Below are 19,596 nucleotides of genomic sequence, written 5' to 3'. Positions count from 1 at the left end.
GGAATGTTTTCATGGATGGGGGGCGAACACAACACAGCGCCGGCAACGGTACGTGCCGTTCGAACCGTGGCACCCCTGGTTGAGCAGGGTTACTTGAGACGCGTGACAGTGCCGGGCTACCGCTCAACTTTCCATCCATCCATCCTTCCCTTCGGTCATGCAGCTAAAACCATCCGGCTCGGAAAAAAGTGCTTAAAAGAATGGCTTCAAGTGTCGGCATGTGTTGCCAGTGGGGGTATGTCGTCCTCGCCGTGCGGTAAGAAAACATCCTTCACGGCAACAACAACGACAACAACCATGTGCACCACTTGAGCTTAAAGGATGGAGCGCTGTGTACAATGCAGCAATGCAAGCAAACGGCAGTTGGCAGCAGAGGCAGTGAGTAATGTGTTACTTGTGGAGAAATAACGCAAAGGAAAGATGCTTTGCTGGAAAGGTTCGTGCAAGACCGAAAGGTACAGTTTCTAACGCAATTCTGAGAAGGTTTATCACAGGGATAAGGGTTTTCAATCCGGCAAGGAAAATGTTTTCTTTAATTTTCGTTCACAACTATTTGTCTTTGAGCTCGGTAAAAACTATCGCAGTTGAATCAAACATGGATCATTCTACGGAAAAGGTCAAGAGAAGCGTTACTATTCCGGCATGTCTGAATTATAGCTTTTTAAAGAGCCTCAAAGAATGAGTTTTTCTAGATATTAATCAATCGATTGAATAAATCAATTGATTGTTATCAAATTTCGAGTTTTTTTTTGTACTGTCATACCTTCCTGGGCATTAATTAATTAATGATGAATTCACTTACCGCACCAACTCTGTTCAGTATTAATTTTAATTTCAATTCCAGAGATAAAACTGTCAAACACTTGCACCCCAACAGTCAGCTCCATTCAATATCGAACGTTATGAAACACCTCGTGTCAGCCGGGTATGGTCATTCCGTCATTTATAATTTCAACGTATTTCCGACGATTATTCTACAGCTTTTATTGGACAGCTGTTTTTGGACATCCAGCTGTGCTTGGCGGATTTTTGATAGAAATTTACATGCACAAACATGTAAAAAAAACAATAAACCGTTGAAAAACTATACTTTGGTAGAATTGTGATGTCCAGATGCGTTATCCAGATGCGTTAAGGTATGGAGTACATGAAGAACATGATTTATTAAGCCGTCATAACGCTACTTGACAGAGCTTTTTTTTGTGTGGAGGACTCAATGTGTAAAAAACACGACAAAAACATTAAAACCCATAATTACTTATATTCAATTATTTTTCAATTTATATTTAAAAAAGTGTATCTTTTTTTCAAAAATGTGTATCGACAGATGTAAAAAGCATAAAAGCTCATGCTTTTTGTTGCAAATTACAATACCTATGTTCATCAATAAACCTTGAAATGCCAATGAGAATCATAAAAGCGATTAGTAAAGAGATCCAAAACAGATTTTTATTCATTAATAGGTGTTTTTGTCTCTAATTTCAAGTGGTTATAACGCTAAATTCGAAACACTAAATGGACTTTAACTAAATGACACATAAATAAAGACAGCCCCTTAACATGATTTACTCTAGCAAGATTTTTCAATTGCAATAGGAAACGCCTAGGTAATGACTGACCTTCATAATAAATTTATCTTGTTTTAATAAAATTTGGCACACATAGCTTGCGTGTGAAGGAGAAAAGAAGGAGGTAATATTTTAAGGTTAGATTTAATTTACTGACTTTAAGAGGTGAATTATGCCAATCGGCACAAATTCTCTATATATGCATAAAAAGAGTAAATGAAAGGCATGAACGTACGTTTGTGATATGGCAAAAGCTCGAAAAAAGTTGTCTAAGTAACCAAAGTGTTTTAAGTTGCTTTATAATTGGTTATTTACGAATACAGAATCCATGCCTTAAAACATGAAAGAGTCTTGTAAAAAATTATAAATATGTTAAAATGTATGAGTGCATACCAAAGTATGTAAAACACCATATAACGGACTAAATTAAACAGGAATTGAAACTCATACGAGCATCACATCCAAATCTGCTATGCTCAAATTTAAGTTGAGGAGATTGTCTAGCTTTGTTTTATCCTCTACTAAGCCAGACGATGGTTGTAAACCAATATGTTGAAAAAAAGCTTGTAAAAATATTAAATGTGTAACATTTCTTGTCACAGCTGTTAGTGTGTATCCATGTGGGTTGTTTTTTTGGTAGCTGGTACGCACAGCCACTGACAACATACGACCGCGACAGTTTTCACACACGACCAGACCCCGATGGGAGGTGTTTATCATTTCGCTGACATTTATGACACACCACGTCTTTTTGATGGATTGCTAGTGACAATTTCAGTGAAAAAACACGGTGAAAACCAAACAGCACATACATTATTCAAATAAGTCTGGTTTAGTGCTTGTTAGACAATACAAAAATTCGTTGTAATAAGAACAGTACCAGTTTTCCGCTTTCACTCCGTTGGAGTTTAGAACAAAAGAATTTGTATGTCATCCTAATGCTAGAGAAATGTTCAATTACTTGGAAAATGAAGCAATCAAACTTCAATATGTTACTTACATCATCATCCTCATCATCAATATCATCATTGTTTAATCACAATCAAAACATTAAGCCATATGTGCCTGTATGTTGCTTTACACCGTTATCCATGTCACCCGTCTACCTCGTAGTGCTTCTCACTCGTGAACCAACGAATCGTATCGGTAATAAATATTTGATCCAGCTTTTCTCATCGCCAGCACGCTGTAAGGCTTCGACGATGGAACCGCCGCCGTACTCACCTCCACCTTACCCGGACTGTCGCGGTCGGTGCATCCAAATGATCAATTACTTCGATGAAGGCGAACGATAAAGCCGAAGCCGTTAAAACACGCTTGCCCACCGATCACTGACGCCAGGCAACATCGTGTTGGCCTTTACCTCATGCTTCACACGCTATTACACACACACCCACACCCACTGCACTTTACATCTTCCGCTTGGCGCCTTCCACCACTGTACAATGTCGCCCAATTGGTCGTGCTTGCAACTTTAATACATTTTTATGATGCCACTGGAGGATGGGGCTGACGCTGCAGACAAGCTGCATCCAGCAATACGGTCGGAGTTTGCTGTATTTTATTATTAGGTTTGGGATTGAAATCGATTGGGTGACTTCTGGGTCACGAGCTAATTAAAAGCTGCTGCACTGCTGCTGCACGAGATTTTAACTTAACTAAAGCCAGAAAGCTGCACACACTAGTTGCACCCAAGTCCTAGCTTCCAAATAGAAGCTTCAAAGGACCAGCGGTCCTTATGGATCGTCCTTAGCGGGCAAACGTATCGCACCACTGCCCTACTGAAACCGGAATGAAGCGTACCGAAACGCCGACACGTACGAATGCAAACGTGGTCAAAAACGAACGAACCCCACCGGGCACTCACGCACACTTCCAGCGAGCGCATGCGCACCACCGTAGCGCATCAAACTTTCGCGACCACCCAATCCCAGCATGCTTCCGTTCCGAACGGGTGCCTTTCGACTTTGCTCACCGTAACGTGACTGCCTAAACAACAACAAAGCTTCAAGGCTTCTGCGAAAAAGCATCCCATCGCATCGCTCCGAGCGCTCAACGCGCCACCGTTTCGGCAATTCAATAGCATGCGATGGGAAAAGATTAAAGTTCCCGGCACCTTTGTGCCACCGGGAGAGAGTGGTAGAAGCGGGGTCGGTTGGCGAAAAATTAAGATTCCACGGTATTCCCATGGCATACACCGGAGCGACCGGAGACATAAAGCTATCAATTGAGGGCCCAGCCAATTGTGTGTGTACACAACACGACACGTATGGGGCGCAGGGCGGCAACACGCTTTCGTGCAATGTCTTTCGATTAACTGCCGCTTTTCTTTGGCGGAGATCCGTACACGTAATTCGCTGTGAAGCTTTTAGCTCATAACTGGCAGTCGCGCGTGCCTTTACAAGTGTTCCCATCCGGGCGGGTGTTTTTTTGTTGCTGTTGTGAAGAATGGTAGTAGGTCCTCAATGTGAGATTCCAATGTTAAAGCCTTTTTAACACGACAAGAGAAAGAAAACTGTTGTGACGATTATTATGAACCCATTCAAACGACTGATTAAAGTTAAACACTCTGTTCCGATTATTTCATATTACTTGAAAATTTCCTTTTTTAACCTTTCATTCCCTTACCGCTGGATCATATTGATGTAACAAAAATATATAACTTATAGTAAAAATTACTCTACTAGTTGAGACAATATCATTTCCAACTATGGCAACCTTATTTTCTTTTTATCTTACAAAAGAAATGAATAAATATTTCTTAATTGCGCAATGCTAGGGTTTAGTAAAATCAATACATACCCTAGACTATGCTAACTTAAAGTAAAATTCATTCATTTCATTTAAAAATTAAACACATTCTGCGTGAGCTGAACCTGTAGTGTGTGTCTGTATGAAATCCTTTACATTTTAAACTTGCTATTTACCTTTTAAACAGCAACTTATATAAAATTAGATTTTGTTTGTAAGAATAATCTTGATTGTGGTGTTAGGCAGTTTTTTCATTTTCTAAGGGTTCCATTACATTTTTACTGATCGCAAATCATTAATACTATGATTTCAATATAACCGAATACATTAATTTACACACTTATCATTTTCAAGAATATATCTTGAGATTGCATGAGCCGAATGTTTTAAGTTTCTTTACTCAATTCAAAGTATAACACTAAACTACTCAAAAATCGTATACCGTACTGCATTGAATTACGGACACTTAAGACATTTTGTAAATGAATTAAATATTTAAATATTTTGGCATTTAGATCTCCAGTAATTTTACTCTAAACATTGTAAAATATCATAAATCTGCAACGATTTTTTATTCATATTCCGAACAGTTTTGAGCTCATGTTTCAAATTACGGACGATTTGATTCGAATTCTGGACAGCCTCAAAATTCCTTTTGCAACCTTCAAATTTACATGCACACTACACCTTTATAATGTTAAACTTGTTTCAAGGTTTGGACACATGATTCTGGGTGTCAGAGTCCTCCTAGATTGACAGAACAACGGGGTTTCGATGTTGTTTTTCTCTCGTATTCGTAGATTCGTAGGAACCCAAGAACTGCTACGCGAATTGACGGTAGTTATTTCAACTTAAGATGTTGTTTAGAATGTTGACTAATAAAGCAAACAAATACTTCATCAATATATTTCTATCAAAAAAAAATCGTATCAAGGCATAGCACGTTAAACTCGGGCGTGAAATCCGATACAGCTGTACCATCTCCAGTATCAATATACCTGGAATCAGCTAATCTTTCACTTGAAATTGAAGCGACCTCCCCATCTACGACGAAAGCAGCAATTATTGATTTTAGAATTTTAAACCAAACTTCTGTTTGCTACTGCTCTGCTATGCCATTTCTATTTCTCTCAGAAGCTTCGCTTCTATTCTCTTTAAGAATTTCATTACACTAAGTACTGTAAGCAGCAGCAGCAGCAGCGAAGACGAATCGCATGATTTATTCACGAACTGCTGAATTTTGTACCATTTGATTTATGATTTCATTTTGATTGATGGTAATCATCTTCCAGCCAGCCAGCCAGCCTGCCAGCCAGTCGTGTACGATGAACCTCAATCGCCGGCAATTGGACTGACATAAATTCATCACCTAGACAACAACAACAACAAAAGGGTGGAATCTTTCGATTACAACAGCAGCAGAACGGCTCCACGAACCGAATCTGCTACAAATTTAATGCTTTTCGAAGTACAGTGCTTCGGTGTTGGTGTTCATCGTACGCGGCTGGTTCAGCTAAGTAAAGTAAAAACCAATCGAGAAAGTTTCGTTTAAAATATTTATTCGCCTTAAAACTGGGATTGACGGTTGATGGTACCGCTGTCAAATCATTATCGTTTTATCGTTTGCACGTGACGGAGTATCGCTTGCTTTCTGTAGAATGGGAAGGAATCATTTCCTTCGGATGTTCCTCTTAAATCAGGCAATTTAACTTAAATTTGATTTCGAAGAACGATTCGTTCGATGGAAGACACTTTACCGAGAAGAGAACACAACAAAGCACCTGTTGGAGCTGCTCTGGTCGGGACACATTCTTCACCTCTCATGTGCAGTCGCTTTTCCACCCATTTTAAAAATTCACATCACAATCTTTTCTAACGACTCCAAAAGGTTCATTCTGCAGACACACACTCTCTCTCACACACACACACACATATATCCTTCTGTCTCATTCTTGAAGAGTTTCTCGAAATTAATTGCTCGCTGTCACCGGCACAGCCACAAAGTATTCCATCTTCCATCCCTTTACCCGTTAGTGCACCAGCAAGCCCCCCGACTGTGGCTTCGGATCCAGCTCACGAACCGGGTAACTCGCGCGTACACACCGGGATAATTTCGTTGGGCACACTCATTGCCCCAGGACACAACGCCCACAATCTGCTGCTGGCCCGCTTCACCCTTCGCCAGCTGCAGTGGCCCACCACTGTCACCTTGGCACGAATCACGGCCACCCTCCAGATACCCGGCGCACAACATTTTCGCCGTGATCTGAAACCGAAAGTAACCCGACTTCCGGCACTGCTGGTTGGTAAGTATCGGCACGGTAAGCTGCTGCAGGTGCTCCGACAGCTCCCCACTCTCCGTCGTACCCCAGCCGGTAACGATGGCCTCCTTGCCGTCAAAGTTCGACCCATCCACCGGCAGACAGATGGGCACGAGCCCATCCGCAACCCCGACCGGCTCCTGCAGCAGTAGCAGCGCCACATCATTGTTGTTCCGCAGCTCCTGGTAGCGGTTCATTACGATCCGTGCCACTCGCCGGTGTACGGCTTCGGGGTTGAGGGTGACAATGTTCGGACGCCGCAGGTACACCTCGAACCCGGCCGCATCCATCCGGGCCACACAGTGTGCCGCCGTCAGGATGTAGCGATCGTTAATCAAACTTCCACCGCAGGTAAACTGCTGCCGATAGTAGAGCGCCGCCATCCAGGGGTACTGGTCGATGTCGGAGGTGTTACCACCGATCACGCGCAAACTGTTCGGTAACGGTGGGTTCGGCACCTTACCGCAAACTACCGAACGAGAGATGGAGGATGGAATGGGGGTGGAGGGATTAAAAGCACTCTTAATACATGGACACCTTTTTTTCCCCCTGCGTGCTAGCGAGCGAGTAGAATACGAACCACAAGCGGGACAGCTGGAGTTTTCCTCGGTTTTGATCGCACACAAGCACAAGGACACTAGCAGCACCAGGCAGCTGTAAAGCAGCGGTGTGCAATAATGGTAAAGCGGGCGCATTTTGTATTGGTTTGATTGTAGAGTGCGATTGCGTTGCAACGATTCGCATGCACCGACCGCTACTGATGCAGTGCATTTTCACCCGCACTAACCGAAGAGTGCGCTTCACAAGACGCCGGTGGACAGTGCGCTTTGCTTCACGGTTTGTGTGGGGAAAATTTGGTACAAATTCATTTCACTGTTTAATTATGTCTGTAAAATGTTCATTTATATCTGTAAGTGCATTGAGCAATAAACGATAATACTATGTTAGTAAAAGTAACGAAAATTATTTTGTTGACTAGTCCATGAAACTATAAAATAACTAAAAATATCATATCATTAAAATGTACGAAAAATAATAAAAATGAAAAGCCGAACGAGTAAGAAAACGGATAAAAAAATATTTAAAATAATATAATGAAACACAAAATTGGCAACAAGTTTTGAATAATTCAAAGCAATAGATAAACCGATGATAATAAAAACCTTAAAAGTATCAATTGTTACAGAAGATATCAAATTTAATGAAAATAAAGCTATAACAAAAATGAAAAAATAAAACAAGAAATTAAAATAAATATAGATGATCTAAAACAAATACAGGAACGAGTAAAAACAGATTTAAAAAATTAAAATCAATATAATTAAATACAAAACTGGCAAAAATTGTTGAATACTTCCAAACAATAGATACACCGAAGATAATTAACACACTAAAAGTATTACTTGTAACGTAAACTATCAAATGAAATGAAAATATAGCTAAAACAACAACAATGAAAAAGAAATAGAAAATTAAAATAAAAGTAAATGTTATAAAACAACTACAGAAACATGAAAAAGTTAAAAAATATTTCTTATCATGCATAACACTCTGAAATGTGGAACAAATAGCAAAACGTTAAACAAAAGTACAGAAAATATGAATATGAGTCTTAAATATGAAAAGAAATTGAACAAAAATAAAAAAAAACAGTCATAATAATAAAATTGAAAAATGTAATTAAATGATGTAAAATCTGTTAAAGTGATGAAAAAACTAAAGAAACGATTATTTAAATAAATAAAATACATAATAATTTGTCACAAACATAAAATTCAATTGATATTTCAAAATAATTGCATTATAAAAATGATTTCATGAACAATAAAAAAGTATTGTATCGAACTCCTCAAATCCATTTACTCCTGGCAAAATTCGTCTACTACATTGTGACAGTGTAAACAACTTCAACCAGGACGTTACAAATAATGAAACACAAACAATATTGACCTTTTGCTAACGGCACCGAGCAGCACTACCCCAATAGCAGCATAAAACGCGCCAAGATTAAACTCATCTCAAACCACATCGAACCGCAGCGGAGGTCGCAGTCGCGCGTTCGTCCCGCAGACTTCGCGCCGTGCAAACTTTTAATCCGCATGCACTTCCATAGTTCGCCCGCCACGGGAACCTGTTCCGGGCGTTTTCATTTTCTTGCTGTTGTCTTCTGCACACACCGCATATCTCGGATCATATTAAAAGCGGAACACGAATAAAGCGAGGAAGCTGTGCGCCGATGCACCACAAAAGGAAAGCACACGCTTGCACTTTTGCATTACCGTTGTTGGGTGAATCTCTTAGCGCCTTTCACTCTTCCCTACCCAAGTGGGTGCTCGTGTGCGTCTGTGTGTGGTGTCTTGTGAAGCATCGTTCCCTTCGTTCGCTTTCGTACTCGATGCTTGTACTCTGTGCTGTACCAAACTGCTCTACTCTCGAACTTTGTAACCCGAATGGTGGAAGCATTGGCGGGTCGTATGAAAAACGATATTGTGTGCAACGACAACGGAGCGGCAGTGCAAAAAGGGGAGAGCCAGCAATTTTGCTAACCTTTTAACGTGCTCCTCGCGTCCGGGCAGTATTGTGTTTTACAAAACTTTGTTGCAGCTTGTGCACACATTAAAGTGTTTCCATTCGATGGGTTGTTGTTGGGATGGAAGTTGGTCTGAATGTTTTCAGTGCCGTTTTCCTACCCGTCTGAATGGCAGCAAGGAGTTGAGATTGTAATTAGGAAAGAGTTTGATGTGGAAAGTTTCAGTATAGTTAGGTAGACTAATAAATAGAATGAAACATTATTTTTTGTCTTGAGTTCCTGAGATGTAGAGTTTGATTTTCCCCAAAATTGACATTCGATAGATGTACAATTTAAAAGAAATGTACTATGTGTGTGGCCTTATCCCTTAAAGTTATCATTTCCTGTTTCGAGTTTACTTTCAATTCCAGTCCACATCCTTTGCCTAACTCCCAATCAGTGATGTTCAATCCCTGTTTATGTCCTAACGCCAGTCAGTGTCCTAGTTTCTCCCATTCTACTTCACGAGAGTCACGATACTATAGTGATCCTATTTTTTTTTTGTCTCAGCGCTGGATTACTCTTTTCTGCCATTGTCCTTTTTGCCATTGTCACTGAACCCTATATTATCGCTGTATGGCGATTATCCTCTAATGATTGTTTTCAGTGTTGAACTCTTTAGTTACCTAGTTACCTTTGTTGCTCTGAAAAGTAGTATTTAAATCTTACACCAGTACTAAGGGTAGTAATTTGAGAAATGTGGCTTTTAGGTTATATTTACTAAAAATTTGGAGAAAATTTTAAATATGAAATTTAATAAAAAAAACAACGTTCTTGTATTTTTAAATAAAAAACATGGTATATCTATTGAGGAATGAAATACAATAAAAGTATTGCAGGTAACATAAGAGAACAAATCCACTTAAAAACTAGCTTTGCCAACAACAAGGAGTTCAATAATGTGGCGCATAACGAGTTTAATTCGTTCCAGTGACAGTTCAGGGATTCCACTGTATTACATAACAATCCTAAATATCTCTTTCTAATTAAATTATTTTTGTTATGTTATATCTTTCAACATACTGAAAAAAAAAATATATATATAACCAAACCACCATTCGAGTTGGATCTGTCTTGCTCTATCCCAATTATTTATTCCATCAAAGAAAAAAAATAAGGACGTTAATATTGTAAGTGTTAGCCGCTTAATTTATTGTAACGTTTGTTGTAATAACACCAATAAATTCCTCGCTCATTATAAATTTTAACAGGATTTTAACACATGACTGAGCAAATTGAAAATGATTTTCATCGCCTAAATACAGAGATGATTTTTCTCTTGTTTAATTCCTATTTATACTCACTCAATAAAACAATACCAAATGGAATGAAAGCTCAAATTACAACCTAGCAACATATCTTCAAAACAGACTGTCTACCACAATAAAAGCAATGTATTGAAATAAATGATAAGCGCTGAAATCGGCTTTCGTCTTTCTGCTGCTCATTAAATGCGCATATTTATCAATTCACGTTCCCATACGAGTCAAATGATATTTTAATCCATATGTGCCATTCAAAAAGGAACGAATCCGTTCCGAAGGATCATTCATCCTATTTTCCGTACCGTTTCCCATACAATCCATAATCCGACTCACATCGCTCGTTCACGATCAAAACTGTCATTAAACCGTCTTCCCCAATTTTAACATGGCTCACGCTCAAAACTTCGAACCTCAAAAACGTTTCCCTTTCCAATAGAATCACCATAAACAACAGGCCGCCTCTTTTCTACCCAACCAGGCATCTCAATTAACATTAAGCTTCAGTACTAATTGACAAAAAGTTATTTTATGCCGCTGAATTGGGCCTGAATTTAAATGTGTGTCTCTGTGCGACTCCATTCCACCAGCAAGTGTCTCCAAACGGCCGATTGCAAATGCCAAGCCATACGCCCAACGACCCACGGCAGGATCATTTGTTTTCTCTCTGACGGGTAGATGAAAGCAGATCCAGAAGAGAGAACAAACACCTTCTTAGGGTGAAGTCAAACCGCTCAACTCCTTAGCACGACGCTCAGCCCGCAAGCTCATTTCGCAGGTTGACGGTCCTGTTTTCCTTGTTGATGGTAAACTTCTCCCGCTGGCAGGGAAACCCAACGATAAAAAAACGAGCAAACGAACCACAAAATGAGGTCCCGCTTTCCCACGGGTAGGCTTGTGAAGCCATAATGTCTTTCGCCGCTACCATTACACAGATAAATCATTGACAAACAGCTTCCGCTGGGAGGCGCAATAAAGCCGCGCGTGCTGTTGCTGCGTTCCCGGAAGAAAGAAAGAAAAAAACAACGGGAAAACTCCTTTCCAGCAGGATTCAGCGTACGGGGAAATAAATTAAATTTTACCTGTCTCGAGAAAGATCGTGGCATCTGGTGTTGGCTTGTTATGGGTGAGCGAAGGGTTTTTTTTTACGGTCAGGTTAAAAATGTAATCAATATCAATATCATATTTTTGGCATCTCGGGCTCTGCGGTGAAAGATGTCTCGCGGGCATTTTCACGCACTTTGCCGGAAGCAGGCAATATAAAGTAATGATAAGGCGAGGTGTTCATTAATTTTGTTCGCAAACAAACCGCATTTAATTAGCAAAGAGATCAAATATCGTGATCTTTAGTGGAGGAAAAGATCTTTTGTCGAAAAGTTAGTTAAAAATATGTTTAAAGTACTTTTGTAAAAAAATACATAATTTACTAAAAATTATTATTATATTCAAAGACAAATAGTATGTAGTTGAGTTATGTGCAAAATTAATCTTAAAAAAATATACGTAATTAAAGTAAAAATAATCGTAAGTACTGCTTCCCTTACACAATCCCAAAAAAGCATAAAGCATAGTAACACCATATCGTTACAATGTCGTGATAAGATACATCCAATATTTTACCATTTTCCAACACAACATAAACAGTTTAACAACTGTCACTAAAGTTTAAGTCGTGTTTCCCGGCAAAGCTCCGAAACCAAGGGCCAGCGTCGTTCGCTGAGCTACTGAAGACTAACTTTTTCCGTCTGCCAGCCGGCGAGTAAATAAAACAGGTCCCTCGAATGAAATTGGAGCAAGTTATATACTGCCTTCACGCCCTTCCCGCTCTCTCAAACCCACCCTTTTTCCCTTCCCCTCATTCGTTCACCATCTTATCCCTTCTGAAGTCCGTATCTGGAGTTTTGCTTGCTTTGCTTCCTATCTCCCTCGACTCGCCACTTTCACAATCGTGGCGCAATCGAAGGAAGGATAAAAAAAATCTGATCAACTGCTTACTACTTCTCTCCTCCCGAAGGAAAAAGGCGGATGCTTCATGCGATGAATCTTAATGCCATTTCACAGAGCGAAAATAATACCCGACCGACGGACGGGGGTTGGAGTTCACATAAAATACACCCAAAATGGCCCAACGGGGACACTTCAGCCGATGTTTGAGGATGAAGCAAAACGAAAAAAGGGGACGGAACGGATGAGAACGGATGGTAAAAGGATTCCAACGAGCCGCTAACTGCTTACCGCAATCGGACAAAAGCACTCTTTTTTTGTCTTCTTTTCGCTTTCCGTATTGTGGGGGAATTGATTGCTCGAAGAAAAGCTTTTGTTCAGGGCAAGCTTTTTTTCGACGGGCTACCGGGTTGTTAACGAACGAGGCTCAAAGTATTAACAAATGTTTTAATGATGAGCATCTCAGGATGTATGGAAAAGTAATGTGTGGGTTAGTAAAAATAGATAATATTTGGGACAGTTGGATAACTGCAATAGCAAGCCCATAAGTAGCCTAGATAGACATAAACAGTCAACGATTGTTGCGTCAAATCAGACGAGAGTGTATGATTGTATGCTATTTATTTAGCTACTAATACGACATTAATAGATTGAAGAGGGTCGAGCTTTAGACGACTCTATGTGGCAATAAAACTGTTCTGCAGTCGAGTCAGGTCCACTTTTGAGTACTGAGCTATGAATGATTAAGTAGTCTATCAAAGGAAAGTTCGCGCTACTTACGATAAGATGCTTCCTTGCCATTCACGAAATCTGTCTGAAGCCAAACACTCCATAGAATGGCCCTCTTTATTACAAAACTTTCCCTTGCCAATATTTATCCACCGGCTTTGTCTACTCCAGCAATCAAGATGCTCTATACAACAGCCATCGTTGCTTCTCGAATTAACTGACTGTGTTATGCAGAGTGTCTTTTCAAATTACCAATGAGAGTTGAAAAAAAAGAAGACTTTTGCGAGGAACGTTCCGAAGCGGGTAATCGTCCTATGGAGAAAATTATTTGCTCCAAAAATTCCAGGAATCTGGTTTGATGAACGCTAGACCTCTTCTTGTAGTTGAGTTTCTTGAATGTTAAGTTCTTAGAACAATCTCATAATCCAAATTCCATACATTCAATTCAATTCAAAAATGTTCAACCAGTTTTAGTAGCTGAATCGTATCCTATTTCACAAAAACATGCACCCCTTGGAAGACAATTTTCATTAAATTTTTAAGACGGAGATAAAAGTGATGAAGCGCCCCTGGCAACATATTGCAAACCAGCAACAGCATAGAAATAATATTGAAGCAAAAGATTTACATGTTCTGAGAATCCTGTCACAAAGTTTGAGGATGGAACTGTATCATACTTTGCTGTCCAAATGTGCCGAGACCCTGTAAGCAGAAGAGCTAGAACAAGATGCTCAAAGGATTCTTTGCCTTCGTACATGTGGAGAACTTAGCCGATCAGAATTGTGCAGCAAATCAAGCTCGAACAGGATGCAGTGGGCTGGTCATGTCATTGGTATGACGCTGGACAACGTATCTCTGAACATAAATTTAGACCTTTTACTAGCACACATAACTCATGCTAGACCCAAATTTAATTGTTAAGACGGCGTGGACTCTGCCTCCCATCAAGACTAGGATAAAAAAGGCGCGAGACCATGATCGATTTCTTTACCATGATCAGCATGTTTTCCAAGATCACGAGGTAACACCTTGTTAGTACGTTAGTAGGCATTGAACGGCGCGCCTAAGATCTAATACGGATGTCACACCAGGCATAAACTCAAAATGTTTACGCTTGATTTGTATGGGAGAGCGTAAACTTCCTGTCAAAAGATTATAGGGTTGTATGGCTGAAATCCAGTTTACGCCAAAGTTTACGCATCGTGTGACGTCCGTATAATGTTAGACTGTACGTATCCTGCCAACTACCAGTCCGAACATAGCCCATTTCTCATCCAAACCACCTCCTTGCAGCAAAGGTTTCTGATTGACCGTTTGCGTGGTTGATGTAATTCTTGCGAAACCTATATAAGCCCAACATGACTGTGTAGGTTGTAATGTCAAAGATGCTGTGGTAATGCCTAGCACACTATTTATCCAGGACAATGATTAATGTACTCATCAATGTACTGAAGGGCTCAATTTGTTTCTTGCTGCATAGCACTACTACCCTAGCAAAAAAAACCCTTCCTTCTCGCTCTGTCAAGTTTGATGGTGTACCACGAGTAAAATGAGAAAGCCATATTGATTTTGTTCGTTGGCCATCGAAAGCGAAAAACACAGCTGCTGGACGTTGAAAGTGTTATTTGTAGAATTGCCTCGGGCACTTCCTAGAACGCCACGTTTTTCCAGCCCTAAGCAAAGCAGTTCATATTTTGTCCGGACTGTTCTCAGATAAAATAATCTCAGAAATAAAATAGAAGCTTATCATTTTTACCCCAACAATGAAATAAAGGGTGGCTATTGTATTACAGAAAAAAGATCCAATTATTAACACTTAGAGATGGTAATTTACTGAAAAATAACACAAATGAATGGTAGTTTTACTTACTTTTCTAATTATTTGTCTATGAGAACATTTGTACACTAACAGTGGAACGCTGTTTATCTGGGCTCTTCGGGACTCGACCTTGCCAGGATACACAAATAACACGGATAATGAGTCAAAGTATGTATTTTATCACAAATTCCTGATTTTTTTTCTATATTATGTTTTGGTAAAACCTAGCCAGTTTTTATTAACTTCATGCTTTTTCAATGAGAATATTTGAAATGTGCCATGTAATGACGATGTGCATTGATAACCTTTTTTCAAATATCCTCCTCAACACCCAATGTTACCTTTGCATTGAACTGTAATTTCTCAACAGCACGGATAAACGGACAGCCGGATAAAAGGACCCCTATAAACGTCGCTCCACAGTACTTGCTTACCGTAACTGGTAGTCAAATTGACATAGAGCGAAATATTCCTAGTTACTAGTACTACTAACTAGTAAAAGCTTAAATAACTAGTTAATAGTAACTTGCTAGAAGATTAGGTAAGAGTAACTAGTTATTAATAGCTAGTCGTCAAACACGAATGAAATATTGTAATTGTATTTTATTGTATATTAAGGAAGTAATTTTCCGAATGAAGTGGTCTCATCACTTAATATGACCCTATAACTTAATTGAAGCTATAGATAGCACATAAACAAGCGAACAATTACATAAGATAACGCACAGAACAGTAAGCTTGGTTTAAATTGAGCCGTGTGTTGCCAGTCGAAACTATCATAATGAGCGTTAAATTCCAGAACCATGGCCAGATTTATAAAAGGAATTAATGAATTAACTATTTACCTTTCACAAGATACAAGAAATTAGTAATAAGTAACTGGTGGTTGGATGAAAATGATAAATCTAATTAGTAAAAGTTGGCAACAAAATATTTGCAACCAGCTACGAGTAACTAATTACAAAAATTTGTAGATTAAATAACAGATCATCGGGACGATGTGTTGAAACTAACAGTGACTAGCTTACACTAGCAAAGTAAGCAAAGTCGAATGACACCATAAATTAAGGATGAATTTGTGTATATATTATGGTTGAAAAATGTAATGAATTCATTATAAAATTTATAATTTTCGTATTCAAAAAATAACCACACTCTTCACGTTTTGACCCGACACTTCACGGAAGATCACTTCCCGCACACTCATTTGCGGGAGATGAATTACTGCACGTATCGGTTTTCATACATCTCGCCTTATCGTACCCATTCCACGCCAGTAAGCGCCGTCTATCAAAATGCCGGTCCACCAATTTGCTTATCATCCTAACATGCTACCCTCCATGTATGCTTTTACACACTGCTATCAGCCTACATACAACACGGCGGCGTTTCTTTCAAATGCAACGAAAAAAAAAACGATACAAAACCACTCCAACAACAAACCTTTTTATTAAGCACCTCTCTCTATATTTTTCTCTCTCTCTTTTTCTCTAATAACGCGTGCCCCAATACGGTGGCCTTCCGTATGGTCGGCGGGGTAAAACATACCGACAAAAATGGATGCAAATGAAATGCAAATATTTTCCGCTTTGTGCTACGTGCTTCCATTGCCCGATAACAACGCAGCCTGGTGTGTATGTGTGTGTGTGTGTGTATGCATGGGTGTGCGTATATATTGTAAGCTATTGCCATAACCATACACCATACAGCGATTGGTGTTGTATGGGGTGGGAAAATATTGTACCCGTGCCCGGCAGCACGAAACAAATGAAGTCAAAAGGTCAATATTGTGCTGGCTTGCTTCCTTTTCCTTCGGTTCCCTGTGTATGTGCGTTTCGCGATTGCTTGCAGGGGATTATCGATGTTCAAGACGTATTGTATTGAGGCATGCAAAAGCAGTGTACCACTTTGTGGCTGGGAGCTTTATGTCAACCAGTTGAATAAATCCATTGATGTTGAATTGTTTTCCTTTGTTGCAAAAGTTTGGCAGTCGGAGGGGGGGGGCGGTGTGTACGTTTGCAACATTAACTATAAAATTGAAACGGAACGGAAAGAGAAGTGAGCTTTCGAAGACTTTTGTTGGTTCAGGTCAATGGTTCGTGGTAAACATGGCACATTGAATTTGGCCACTTTTTGGGTCAGTTAGTGTTAATTAGGTATGTTAGGAATTGTTCCTAATTGATTTAAGAAACTTTGTACGGCAGTATTCGTGATACGCCGTTAGATATGAAAAGCCATTCTCAAAATATTAGATTAAAGAAAGGAAAAGAACTGCCATCAAGGCAGCAAAGAGCACAAAGTGAAGAAAAAAATCATATGTATGAGACAATAAATTTGTTGAGATTCAAAGAATGTTACTTAGAAAAAAAATAAGCAATACCGTCTATCTTCCTTGCCTTCCCATTCCTTTTAATTTAGCAAAAAGTTTTTTTTTCATATTTAACTAATAAATAATGTGTGTAATTATAGAAGATCGCTATAAATAAGCACAAAATTAACTACTAGTTTTGAACCAGTTTCTTAATAATCACATCACATTGGCGGTCGGCAAAGTCTGGCCCCCGGGCCAATTGCGCCCCTCTGCAAGATTCAATCCGGCACGCGCACATATTTGCTCGATTTTAAAAGATAAGAAGAAACTATTCGTACACAAATTACTTAACATCTTTTAGTAAGACATTTCATACCGTCGAACTCTTCCAAATTCGATTAACATAACATGGATTGACGGACTAATCAATATGGTCAAACTTGCGGACAATTTCTCCCGTATGTACCACTAGCAATGCTGATGGATGACAAAGCTCATTTGAAAATTAGAACGAATCTGAAATTAGGACAAAGCTCCATTTGAAAATAGGAACGAATATATAAAAAAACCTGAATGTTGTTTTTAAGAGTACTTCGATTTTCAAAGAGCCTTGTATTTTAAAGGAATCAGCTATCAATTTGTCTAACATGGCACTATCAATTCGTAAAGCATTATAATAGTTACTGAATGTTTGTGTGTCTCGATAATATTTCTGCCAATAAGGCTTTACCTTAATTCCCCAGAAAATCCCCAATAATTAATTTAATTATAAATTTATTGCAGCATGGGAGGAGGTGTTCATCAAGAAGTGATATTGCTCTTGCTGTTGTTGTTTGGCACTTTCAACCATTTTTGCAATTTTTTATCGAAAATGACGATTTTAGGTCAAGTGAACAGTGTATTGAAGTACAAGTATAAAAAGTATAAGCTTGAAGTATAAGCAAAATGATAGTTAATTGTGTGTTGTAGTTCAATATGTTGTATTATCGATAAAAAACCAATAAAAAAAAGGGTCCATGCGGTTCATGTACATTCGACAGTGGCTAAACATAGCTCCACCAACACAAACATTCCGTAACAAAATGATATTTAAACTTTACGAATTAAACCAATTCAACCATAAAACCCTTCCAATGTCTACAGGCTACAGGAAAAGAAGGAATGCAACGTCTTTCCTCTCAACAAGGTCAACGCTATCTAACCTTCTTCCCATGTTACCTTTCCCCATAAGCCCCACTTGTAACTTTTCTCATTAGATGAGCTTCATTTCAATATCACACACAAGGCCATACGCTCACACACGCATAAATCACAATAGATGGCGTGGAAAAGCGGGAAGTGTCTCGTAGCAACAACAACAAGCGCTAGCGCAATCTTTCATTACGACTAACAACCTTCACACACTCTAATTGGACCCGTCCAGCAAACTTCCTCGTGCCGCAAGCGGTAAGGCAAACCCCATCGTAAGCCGTCCTGGGAGCGTGCCAATGAATATTTGCTACCACCACCAGGTTGGTACGGAAAAGGGAAGGATGGGACAGTGAAGACCTCTCCTTTGCTTTGTCATCGTTTGTGTTGTTTTTTTACTCGTCGCCCCTCAACAAGTGGCCCATACCCGGCGGGTAAGTGGCAAGTGGTGTCCATACCGTGTCCGTATGGATGGTGCAGGGCTCGTTCGCTTACCTCTTCGCTGGGGGTTTGTCCGGGGTTTGCCGCGTGATGGTAATACGGTCTGACACTAATGCTATCGTATGATTCACACATCACTCACATGCTCGACGGGGCTTGAATGATTTCAACGGTATTAGCGCAGCGTAATCTCCTCCTCGGCAACTTGGCAGCACGATCACTCCACCGCTAAATGTGGATGCTTTTTTTTCGCCACACGAATACAAGGAATCAGCCACTACACATTGCTACAAATTTTCGCACCTGTACACTTTGTTTCACTGCAGATGAGCGGAAAAGTGGCAATGTATTACCATTTCCGGAATTAATTCCATCCGACGTGCGGCAGCATCACCACCAGGCGTCAACAACGCCACCATTGCCACGAACAATGGTGAGCCACCATTTGTTATCGCTTTTTCCCCCCGAAACGCACTTGCGGAGCCCCTTAACCTGGCGGAGTGTTGTAAGTTCAACCTGCAGCTTGAGTTTTGTTCTGGCGGTAGCCAAAAATCGATATCTTTCTCCTTAGCTCGCAGCGCACACCTTTTCTTTTTTTTGCTGGCACGCTATACAGATGATTACAGGTGGCCGCTAGCGAGAGGATGGTTCTTCGCAGTCGTGTTCGGCCAGCACGGCCCGAACATCAGCACG

The 19,596-nt window shown here is 39.8% G+C and overlaps 2 protein-coding genes across 4 annotated transcripts in view; both read right to left on the bottom strand.

Annotated features, from left to right (window-relative positions):
* LOC120901616 (synaptotagmin-5) overlaps positions 1-19,596 on the bottom strand; it is a 29,628-nt gene extending 10,032 nt beyond the window's left edge. Inside the window, exon 1 of one of the 3 annotated variants that reach the window (XM_040309692.1) lies at positions 18,958-19,596. The gene's annotated coding sequence lies outside the window, so the exon portion shown is untranslated. Of the gene's footprint in view, positions 1-2,792; positions 3,379-18,957 lie in introns of those variants that run through there. The other 2 variants (XM_040309694.1, XM_040309693.1) reach the window with 2 other exon arrangements.
* LOC120901618 (trypsin-7-like) lies at positions 5,858-7,442 on the bottom strand. Its single transcript, XM_040309696.1, has 2 exons — positions 7,221-7,442; positions 5,858-7,109 (listed from the first exon to the last, which is right to left on the bottom strand). Exons 1-2 carry the CDS (start codon positions 7,333-7,335, stop codon positions 6,343-6,345), a joined length of 882 nt encoding a protein of 293 aa, XP_040165630.1. The 5' UTR covers positions 7,336-7,442; the 3' UTR covers positions 5,858-6,342.

This window comes from Anopheles arabiensis, chromosome 3 (assembly GCF_016920715.1).
Source record: "Anopheles arabiensis isolate DONGOLA chromosome 3, AaraD3, whole genome shotgun sequence".
NCBI classification, from domain to species: Eukaryota; Metazoa; Arthropoda; class Insecta; order Diptera; family Culicidae; genus Anopheles; species Anopheles arabiensis.
This window is presented reverse-complemented; position numbering and strand designations above follow the sequence as displayed.

What these genes read in the sequence shown, in the direction of transcription:
- LOC120901618 (XM_040309696.1), bottom strand. Translation starts at nt 7,335, where the DNA reads ATGCGCCCGCTTTACCATTATTGCACACCGCTGCTTTACAGCTGCCTG. An exon ending in CTCCAGCTGTCCCGCTTGTG is followed by an intron (nt 7,110 to 7,220) that starts GTTCGTATTCTA and finishes CTCGTTCGGTAG; the next exon opens with TTTGCGGTAAGGTGCCGAAC.